This window comes from Lytechinus variegatus, chromosome 5 (genome assembly GCF_018143015.1).
Source record: "Lytechinus variegatus isolate NC3 chromosome 5, Lvar_3.0, whole genome shotgun sequence".
Classification (NCBI taxonomy): Eukaryota; Metazoa; Echinodermata; class Echinoidea; order Temnopleuroida; family Toxopneustidae; genus Lytechinus; species Lytechinus variegatus.
In genome coordinates this window covers 7,125,213-7,136,154 of record NC_054744.1, presented here as the reverse complement: position 1 = coordinate 7,136,154, position 10,942 = coordinate 7,125,213, and the positions used below count along the sequence as shown (strand labels likewise).

Here is a 10,942-nt window from a genome sequence, read left to right as displayed (position 1 = left end):
AAAGCAGAGGAGTACCAATCCAGCAAGCGTCTTTTCATGGCTAACCTTCACATGTCGCCAATGGCCAAAGCATGAAAGCTACTGTAAAATATGCTGTACACCTTTATGGTTGGATTCGTGAAAAAAGGTCCAGGGATTTCGGATGGGTGCCTTAGATTAGTCTAAAATGTGACATGGCTAACTAAATAAAAATAATCGCATATTTCATCACAAACGATTAATAACTAAGTACATTACAGGTAATCTCTCCCAGGGGTCAAGAGGGCATACGTATGCGCAGCGGACGGCATCACCTGCCCATTTACATCAACATATACAACGCTTTCGCAGATGCCAGGGTTTGAATGCCCAAACTCGGACGATTCTCATTTTGCGTATGCTTTGGCTGCTGTTCAGTGATCCTTGCAGGTTGGCTACACCTTCTAGTGTGTTTGAAGTGGCCTTAGCTGTATGCAAATTACGCCGACGATTTTCGTAATGAAGGTGACGGCGAGTGCAACGTGTAACGTAACCAGCCAACAGCGCCCCCTTGAGTTCCTGGGATTTCTTATCCTTACATTGACTTACTATAGATGCCCCTATCCTGTCCAATATTAGTAATCTTAAATCTAAACATAGCTATTAAAGGCATACATGTAGGGAGTATTGAGACCATTGTAATTTACAAAAAAATGAAAATAAAAATAACCATGTCAACATGAAAAATGTGTACGGATAACAACAGCATTACATGTACTAAAAAACCAAACCCAACAGGTAATGGTTTCATAAAGCTGTTCGTTACGAGCAACTTCGCGATGACCGGTGATCCTTTCCCAGAGGTAAGCACCAGATTTCCATTGGTGTTGATTCAGTTCACAAGAAAGGGTCCCAAGTCGTTCGTAAAGTCGCTCATAACTTACAAACAACATTATGAAACACCCACCAGGTGGGGGATTTATAAAGCTATTTATAATGTTCGTTATGCATGAATGGAACGTTCTTTGTAGCAAACTTAGCTGACCACCGTCAGCTACAGTACACTGTTAGAAAACTTATCCTTAAAATAAAAGACGTTCCTGCAGCAGAGTCACGAGAACACCTGTAATCTTACCAGATTGCGTAATCTTACAGAAAATTGGTAATTGATGTATGTAATCTTACAAATTTCCTTAAATAAAACACCCTTAAACCCCTTCTTAAACAGACCTGTTCTTTTAAATTGCAGAAAAATTCCTGTTTTATGAATTTACAGAATGATTCTGTTATTGCTTTCTGCAAAATCTTTTTTTTCTGTAAAATCATGTTTTTTTTAACAGTGTATATACTGTTGGGATATTTCATTTAGCACACGAAAGGGTCACCAGTTGGTTCCATGCCATTAGCCCCGGCGACAAACGCTCAGATGGAAAATGTGCACATTAAGCCAAACATAAACCCAATCTCCATAATCCTTATCTTTACATTATTTCGAACCAGCCCTCTAAGATATTAACACCAACCTGTGTTTAAAGTTGTACGCTTTATGAAACACCCACAAGAATTTAAAAAAAAGGAGAAAGAAATGAAATACATTGTATAGCTTATGAGTTTTGAATATGTTTTTCACCGTGAGAGAACTTTCAGCACAACTGTTGGAAGGATCGACTAATGGTATCGTGAGTATTGTTCTCTAACCTTTGCACAGATCTTCACTTTATCTCCCCAAATCAATCAAGACATTCATACAGTGTATTAATCTTGGAAAATTATAACTCAAATGTTTACACCATTACAAAGTAAATTACCTTTCAAGTCTTGGAAGTAAATAAACAAATAAAAGCCATTACAAGAATTCTCTAACAAGTAGCAGCCCTGCAGTTTACAAACATGATTGAAAAGGTAAAAAAAAATATCCATGTACCACCAATTTATCGCTTTGGTAGGGTAATACTGCTTCATTATTAGGTGCTTATGAGATTCTCATATTACAAGTTACAGTTACATAAGCAATCATACCATCAATCAAGTTCACATGATAATGAATGACTAGTTAGTCAAAGACATTGCTGGCTTTAAAAATGAACCAACAAACTTTCAAATTTGGGTCAAAATCAATATGTGTTTTCATGCATTCTTTGAAAGTTATATATTAGCATCTATCGGCAGTGAAATTTAATCTCCAAAGTTTATGAAGTCTCTCACAGCCCTGACAGTAGGAAATCATGTAGTTATCTCAAAGGAGGTTCCAAATTCACCAGTCAAAAAGGATCAAACCTTAGTGTTTTTATCAGAATTTTGCATGAGAAAGGGCCATTTGCACGCTCATAACGATGATAAGCACTGTACCTATACAATCAATGCTCAATCACTTTAATTGAATTAAAAAGTCAACCATGTAACATTATGGAATTTCTCCTTATAAAAATTCATTATCACCAGCGATGGTAGTACCTAGAATGTGTTGACTATAAACTTGACATAATAAATCAAGGCCTGGACAAATTTGAAATTTGACTAGGGATTGATAATCATACCCTAAAAACCAGTCATCAGCAAATATTAAAAAAAGGGAGATACAAGAGAAAATAAAAAGAACGATGAAAAAATATTCAAATTAATATCAGTATTATATGCTAGGAATTTGAATGGTATCTCAATTTTAATATCAAAGTGATCCTCTTATAAGGAAGCATGGTGCTCGTTGAGATGATATATACTTTGCCTTTGCTTTTACCAAGGCCTTAAGGCACAAAAAATATCTTTGAAGTTTGAATGATCCTAAATGTGATAATAATTAAAATACCAAAATACAGAGAAGTAGCACCTTTTCCACATTTCACCCTGTTTTTTTAAAGTCATATATAGTACCAAATATTATTATAATTAATGTAAATTTTGATAATAACACCCCAAACCATGTGCAATTAGTAGTGAATAAAATTGCATTTATATCAGAGAAATAATCATTTCAATAAGAATTTCTAATAAGAACCGAGAAAGTACAATTTTGTCTTCTGTATTAGTGTATAAATGCATTTATGTAAGATTTTTAAGGATTCCAAATGCTATAATTATCTTACAAGATCATGGAAAACAGGAAATATTTTTGTTTGTATTGCATCTGCATCTAAGATGTCAATATTGAGATGAGAACACAGTTTAAATTACATGTACAATGTAGGCCTATTTTGTTTTTATGATCCACAGATTGAACAAAATTTCTCATTTGAAATATTGGAAATGGATAAGAGTGGAAAAAAATGTATCATGCACAAATTCCAAGTGATTTCAATACAAAATATATTCATAGTACTTTTCATTTCAACATATTTTCAAATCATTATCATTATTATAATAAAACATATTGAACAATCTCTACAATAAGAGGACAAATTATCCGAATAAGCATGCATATTTAATACTGGTTATTTCTGCATCGGACGATTAATGGCCCCCATTTACATGATGAATGATTGATGTTTACTGTGAGTTGATTGGGTAGCAGCTAAAAGGCCGAGATTAAATTGGGGCATAATACACTGAACATCATCTATTGTTCATGATGTGGATCTCTCCTACCTTCTTTCTCTCTCCAAAAGAAACAGAATCATCCATTTCTGTTATCCCTATCTCATCTATCCTACGGCCCCCATCTGGATATACAGTTTTCCTTCGTAGATAATTTTGTGTATCTTACAAAATTCAAATAGATTATTTACAACTTTCAAGATAAAATATTCTTATGAACAAACCAGTTGCTTGTTTTTTTTTGTACAAAAATATCCATGTCCATACAACATCAAAGTAACAATGGGGATTCATGTCTTATTAGAACACAGATACAGCCAATCGATTCATAAACTAAAACATGATTAAAAATGAAAATAAAAAAATATATATAAATAGGATGTGTCAATACACAGTACTTATGTGTTGGAGCTCCTGAGGCTCAAAAGTTTTGAATTTTAGTTTTGGATGAAGACTGCCCTCTGTTGTTAGACAAGTTTATTAGAGTTGCACAATTTGTTTTTGACAGGCAAACAAGACAGAGGGCTCTGGATCATGATATTAATCCAAACATAGGACCAGTTTTTCAATGAGAAAATCAATAAATTGAGTAAACTTTAGGACATTCAGAAAGTGTTCATATGAACCACAAATAAAGGCATTTGGAGTGCAATCTTTGATTAATAATAGTTTAAAGTTTAGTTAAAGTGATATTTTTTAGCGATGAATCATGATTTGCAAGGAATTCCTTTAAAGCATAATTTGCAGTTTTGATAAATTGTAAAATACATTTTTTTTTCAGAACATTGATATGAAACACTGATATGATTTGGCAGAACCATCAATAGGTTTACATCTACATTGAGATTTGAGAATATCTTAAAAGAAAAAAATATTTGGGGGTTGAAAATTACATGAGTGCTTTCTTTCTGTAATAACCATGTTAAAGAAATAATGTTTTTTTTTTCAATCTCTAAAAGCTTCCCAATGGAGAAAAACATAATATCCATGAAATTTCAAGTTCAACTGAATGAATTACTTATTAGTTCCACAATAACATCATTTTTAACTGACTCATGTTTGTATACATAATTATCATGTGATCTTGGGAGGAATGGGTCATTCACAAAACGTTCATTGTCTGCAATTGACCCTTTTCAAATAATTTCTGGACACTTTTTTCTCATTTTCCAATGTGAACTGGGTTTAGAACCACAAAAATGTTAGTAATACCTTGGTCACATTTGTTCTATGGCGGCCGTACAGCGAGTCGAAAACAGCCATTTTATTCATTTTTACTAAAACCACCTATATGTAGCTTGTACAAACGAATGTTAAAACGGCTGTTTTCGACTTGCCGTACGGCCGCCGTAGAACAAATGTGACCAAGGTACAAGTAATGGAACAATGACAACTGGCAATCCAGATTATTGTTGCATGCACATTTTGTTAAAGATCAACCAACCAGAATCACTTGCACTTTACAATGGATCGTAAATTGCTGTGACAAATGACTCCAAACCACTTCTACCTTTGAAAAATCCATACCGACTTGTGACTTGTGAGGTCTGAGAGCACCCCTTTATGAAATCCGTCTGAGAAGTTATTACTTAAGAATTCTGGCACTCTCCTGAAAGTCAACTTGATACTCTAACAGGTGTTCGTTTTCCTCAACTTTCTTAAAGTTCTTCAAGTACGCAGATTCAGACCACCTCAAATTGTGAGAATATCTTATTTTCTCTGATCAAGGAAAAAAATACAACTTGATCCATCCCCATCGGAAAAAATGGGATTTTGGGCAGTGTGAAAGAAAATTATCTGTAATGTTCTCAAAAGGAAATACCCACTCAATAGTAAGTACTTGTCAAATATTAAAAGAACTGTTGCAGGGACTCTTTCCAAAGGAATTATATCAGTGTGAAAGCAAATTACAAGAACGTTCTCTAAGCAAGCGAGCAGTTGGGTGCAAAGGCTGTGGGATGCCCAGGCAATACAGCACACGCTCGAATTGGTCTACTTTAATAAGGTCCGTATAAACGGATATGATGGTGCTTGAAGAAGTAGGTGTAATAAAATGGGTTTTCCTGTGATCGAGTCGGTCTGTATATACCTTCTTGTACTTGGCAAAATGAAAGAGTAAACCCCCTTTGTAAGAACCTGCTGAACAGGAAATGAAGTTTACAACATAAAGACAGCAGCCAGTTAGATCATGATATCTGATGACTTATGCCATGTTGCACTTAAAAACATGATCCAGAATTAGCACATGATCTAATCACTAGCAAAACTTCAAACATCAAGTCCGATTGGCTATTACTTTTTAAAACAAAATGTGCATGCAATAATCATCTCCATTAATGGTCATTGCTAGTTTTTTAATCAATTGCCATCTTGGAAAAATTAACCTGTTGCTAGGTCATGCCTGATGATTTATGTCATGTCGGCTTGTGTCACTACATCGGGTTGTTGTGTCAGGTTGGGCAATCGCATATATTCGACAATTCGAGAATAGGGCCTCCTAAATTCCTAAGATGTTAGGTCCAGTTTATCCGACCATTCAGTAATTTTGCTATAATTTAAAAAAAAAAAAAATGGGTAAACCTGTCCCGTCCTTGGAATTTACGGTGCTCTTTTATCAAATGATCGGGAAAACTAGACCCAACAATTTTTTTCAAATTGAGGAGGCCCTATTCTCGAATGGTCAGGCTCCGCGATTGCCTGACCCGATGCCACAACCCGATGTGGAGATACAAGCCGTCATGTTGCACCAAAAGGCATACATGTATCCTGACATGACCTGAGGAATGTCACATAATGATCAACAGCAAAATTTCGAACATAAACTCTGATTGGCTATTACGTTTTTTTTAAACAAAATGCGCAAGCAATAACGGTCTTCGTAAATACTCAATGCAAGTTTTTGGTAAAATCCATACAGAAATGTTTTGGCCTGTATGTAAGTGGAGCAAGTACCTACCTACACATCTTATCCTCTGTCCACAATAGGCGGTTTCAAACCGCCTCGATCACAAGAATCCCCGTTAAATTACGAGAACTTTTTAAGGCTAAAAAATACCCGTTAATTATTCCTGCATTCACACCGCCCCGAAACACATCCTTCGGGATTAGTTCCCGAAGTTACGAGCATGCGCAGTGTGGTCTGATAAGCAGGCAAGGCGGGAGATTCAAAATCACTAGCCCAGCAGCCACCCACGCCGCCACGCCCAACGACACGCTGGGATAAAAGTTCCCGTAATTTGCTTTCACATCGCCAAAATACCTGCGACCTTGGAAAAATCCCCACGAAAGTTCTCGTAATTTCGCCAAGTACCTACTATTTAGCGGGTATTTTCTTTCGGGGATATTACGCGTAGTTTGCTTTCACATTACCAAAATACCTGGTATTTTCTGATCGGGGTAAATTTCCCGATCAGAGAATACCTGGAACTGGCGAACTTCGAGGCGGTCTGAAACCACCTAGATAGTTTCAAGATATAACCTTAACTCAGGAGTGACAGGAGCGACATTCTTCAAAGGAAAGAATGGTCCAGGTTTAAAATATTTTCTTAATTAAAAATGGTACACCTCAACAGTTCAAATCTTTAAGGTTTTCTTTATCTTGTGCAGAAATCCTGTATCCATGTTAACAAGAAACAGAGTAGAAGCAAGAGATCTATTAAACACATCTGATAATTTGTAAAATTGAAAACAATTTGAGCAGCTGGCAGTACATGGGACTACATGAAGTCATTTACAACATAATCAATTGCTTAAAAAAATGACACACAAAAGGGAGAAAATCCACCCTAATATGAAGTTGGTTTTAAAAGCAAGCAACACAAAGAAATAACAAGACTCAAGGAAAGTTTTAGATGTAAGTATCAAAGCAACTGAAATATTTGTTTTCTCAATGAAACAGAAATAGGTGAATCTGTGAAATACCAGTATATTTCCTTTTCATTTATTCTATAGAACACTTTGCTATTAACATTAAGGTTGTCACAAAAAAATTGGGAAGGAAGTTTCAAGTACATCACAATTTTGCGATAATGTATTTGTTGGATTGAAGGCTTACACTTTTTTAAAAAGAATTTATGCAGAATCCAGATTCTCAAAAATTTTCCTTGTCATTTCACCTCATTTGTCCGCTTCTTTCAAAACCAACTTGGTATAATTAGGGTGGAGGCCCCCTTCAACATAAAAGAGATAAATCATTAAAAGACACACACACATGAATTTGGTACTTTCCCCCGCACCACAGAGTTGCATTTTCCTCTCACATTTTGAACTCTACTTTCAAACAAGAGGAATGATTGTCTTTTTGAAAGTTAACTTTGGGCATAATAGCATCAATAATAATAAATATATACTTTAAACAGCTTTGCCATGGTGATTCGGCCTCCTTGATGGAATACAAATGAATAAAGTTTGAATAGGCATAAGAAATGATCTTTAATTTGGCCTTTACTCCAAAATAAAGGCTTGCAATCTTTCAAAATGGTTATATTTGTATTCTTTCAATCAATTTTAACCTCAAATAAAATGATATGTTCCATTCACATTTTACAGAAAATGAGCAAAATGCGATTTGTTCCAAAATCGGATTGCAACCAGTCGCAAAGTGTGCGGTGGCTTTTAGACCAGATGAAACAAGGGATCTTAATCCACACCTCTACTTATGGAAGGATACGTTTCATTCTCCTAATCGATCATCACAAAGATTGTTTTCCAAAGAATTCATTTAAATTCATTATTTTACGGCTACAGGTGAATCTGTCAGAGTCAAATCTTCTTTTGACCACAGAAATCTGTTAAAGACTTTATGGAAAATTTTGACTTAGAAGATATAAAAACTATTTCCATTTTCTGGTCTGAAAAAATTCCTTGACTTGAGAAATTATTCACCCTATGAAAGGTTGATCTGTACTCATTATTATTGTTAAAATTGATCATTTCATCAAAAAAATTCATTGGTATGGATTCTTTCACTGAAATATTGTGGATATTGTGGACAACATGCACTTGGTAAATGAGATGGCATTTGGCACTCCATAAAAATGTGGGACAAGTTTAATCTAGGGTTAATTTAAATCAATGCGATGAGTTACCAACTCATATGTCCTAGACTTGTGTTATGCCATGTCTAGCTCATGGGATACTATCTGGCATGTAGGCCTATTTTGCTTTCTGTACTTATGGCTTGGAGCCTTGCACTTACGACAGAGTATTGACAGTCCACATGAGTTCTACATCTACTCTCTACTACCCAGGTATATAACTAATTCATCTTTGAGGCAAATCACCATGGCAAAGCTTTACAATAGCTATATGCTTACAGTCAATGCTACCTTCCATCGTAATCTTCATCTTCATGACTATCCGCTTTCTTCCCTCCTTTTTTATTCTGCGACATTTCTTGTAAGATTCTGGCGAGCTGTATATTGCTCCCGTACGTGCTCGCTCTGGAGCCTATGCACATTTGGTATTGCTTCGCCTCTAATCGAGGGTCACATATAACAGGGTGGTATATGTGGACCAGTCCCGTGTCGGGTCCACGGAATATTGTCATGTTGCTTTGCACAAATTTCTCGTAAAGGTCCACATCCTCCATCCCCCATCCAACGATGGCGTTGTTCATCCCGCCAACATCGTTCATATCGCCGTGGTACAGGCACACCAGACCGAAGCCAAAGTGACGGAAGTAACCCGCATCATTGTTGATGACAAGCTGGCTACCTTGGCGTGCCTCCGAGCCGAACACGATGTCCGGGCTGTACTGACTGAAGACCACGGGGAAGTAGACGGATTTTCGACGGTCGGTGTTCATGCGACAGCGGTTGAGGAATCCCTGCGATAAGTACATGTCTACATCTACAAAGAACATGAGAGCATCCGGTCCGTACTGCCCGGCTCCAAGCTCCAGGGCTAAACCTCGACTGAAATCTCCCTGCGCCTGTATAACCTTCATTTCCTTACCAGGATACACTTTCTGGTAATCCATCACAGTCCTAATGATATCTGCAGAAGGATCGTCTATTGCTTTCTTAAAGAGTATAACTAGCAGTTTTGTATTTTCATTTGTTTTTAAGCACACACGCTCATAGTTCTTCATAAAGCGCTGGAATATTTCTAGCCTACCAGATAGAGGCATGATGAAGTGTATAGTGGCCTTTATCCTCTCTGGGCTTCGACCAAGTTGTGATGACGGATCTGAGTTTGTCTTATGACCAAAGATACTTAGTGAGCTCTGGAATCCACCTGTTGCAGGTACATTACTTGCATAACCATCCTCCTCCTCCTTGAACTCTATTCTGTCAAATGACTGATGAAGATAGGCATGCCTTCGAACAGACAGCGTGCGACTCGTTCCTCTATGCTTCTTGTAAATCAATAACAAATCTAAGATGTAATCTGCTCCGCGATTCGGCGTGACACGAGAGTAACCGTACAGGATTTCTTTGTACTCTATTGTCCTGCCAACTTTTTGCGAATTGGAATTGATCAACTTCATGACCTGCATCACGATGTCTTTGAGGGCAGTCCTGACTGACTGGGTGAGACCCATACGTGGACTATCATGGCGACAGTGGTAGACGTACCGCGAGAAATAATTCCAGGGAATGACATCTCTGTGGCTGTCCGGGATGTACTGATTCAGACTTATAGGCATCCCGTAGCGCCGGGCGTCCTGATCAAGGACTGTGACTGATTCCTCACCGTCTTCGTGAAGGAGTTCCTTGAGTTCCTGGATCTCTCGATACTGTGAAGTGATCTTCATGTGCAGATCGTTGATCTTGACAGACTGGAGGTAGTTGTGGAGACGGTAGAGGTACGGTGTCCGTTTGACGGGATGCATAGTGATGGCATTGTGGACCTCCAATCTCTGCAGGTCTCCGGTGAATGCTGTGTCACCAACGCTGTAGTTGTTATAGAACAGTGTCTGCATCTGTAGGTAAAATACATGAGAATGTCCACAATTAATACTTAAAGATAAAATTGAGGATCAAAAGATACATAGAATAAATAGGCCTAATAAACTATTTGAGTGAAATAAACTATACATGCACATTCAAACTGTAGTAATTTTCACTTCAATAAAGTTGACTCCTGAAGTCAAAAACTGATAAATACATTTCAAAAAAAAATCTTTGTTACAGTTCAACTCAATAAAATATGCCAAGGCAGTCAAATTTATTTATTCTTTCTGCTTGGTTTGCGAGCAGTTGTACATGGAACAATAATCAGATACATTTTCTTGATTTAAAGATACACAATACCACTTTGCTTAAGATTAAAGCTGACTTGGCTGGAGCAAAAGAAAAGATGCACAACCCCATCGCCTTGTACTTGATGGTGATGTAAGATATGAAGTTCACCTAAATGCCATCTATCATAATCAATCTTTATCTTTACTTCGCCCCTTGTGGAAAAAACTGAGGCCACGTATCTTTTCCAAAGTGATGAGTATCCGAAA

General features: G+C 36.9%; 1 protein-coding gene across 1 annotated transcript; it reads right to left on the bottom strand.

Moving 5' to 3' along the window:
* Nucleotides 1-7,450: 7,450 nt before the first annotated feature.
* LOC121415171 (chondroitin sulfate synthase 1-like) lies at nt 7,451-10,437 on the bottom strand. Its single transcript, XM_041608317.1, has one exon. It carries the CDS (start codon nt 10,412-10,414, stop codon nt 8,813-8,815), a length of 1,602 nt encoding a protein of 533 aa, XP_041464251.1. The 5' UTR covers nt 10,415-10,437; the 3' UTR covers nt 7,451-8,812.
* Between the last annotated feature and the right edge of the window lie 505 nt (nt 10,438-10,942).

Coding starts and splice junctions, on each gene's coding strand:
- LOC121415171 (XM_041608317.1), bottom strand. CDS start 10,414: ATGCAGACACTGTTCTATAACAACTACAGCGTTGGTGACACAGCATTC.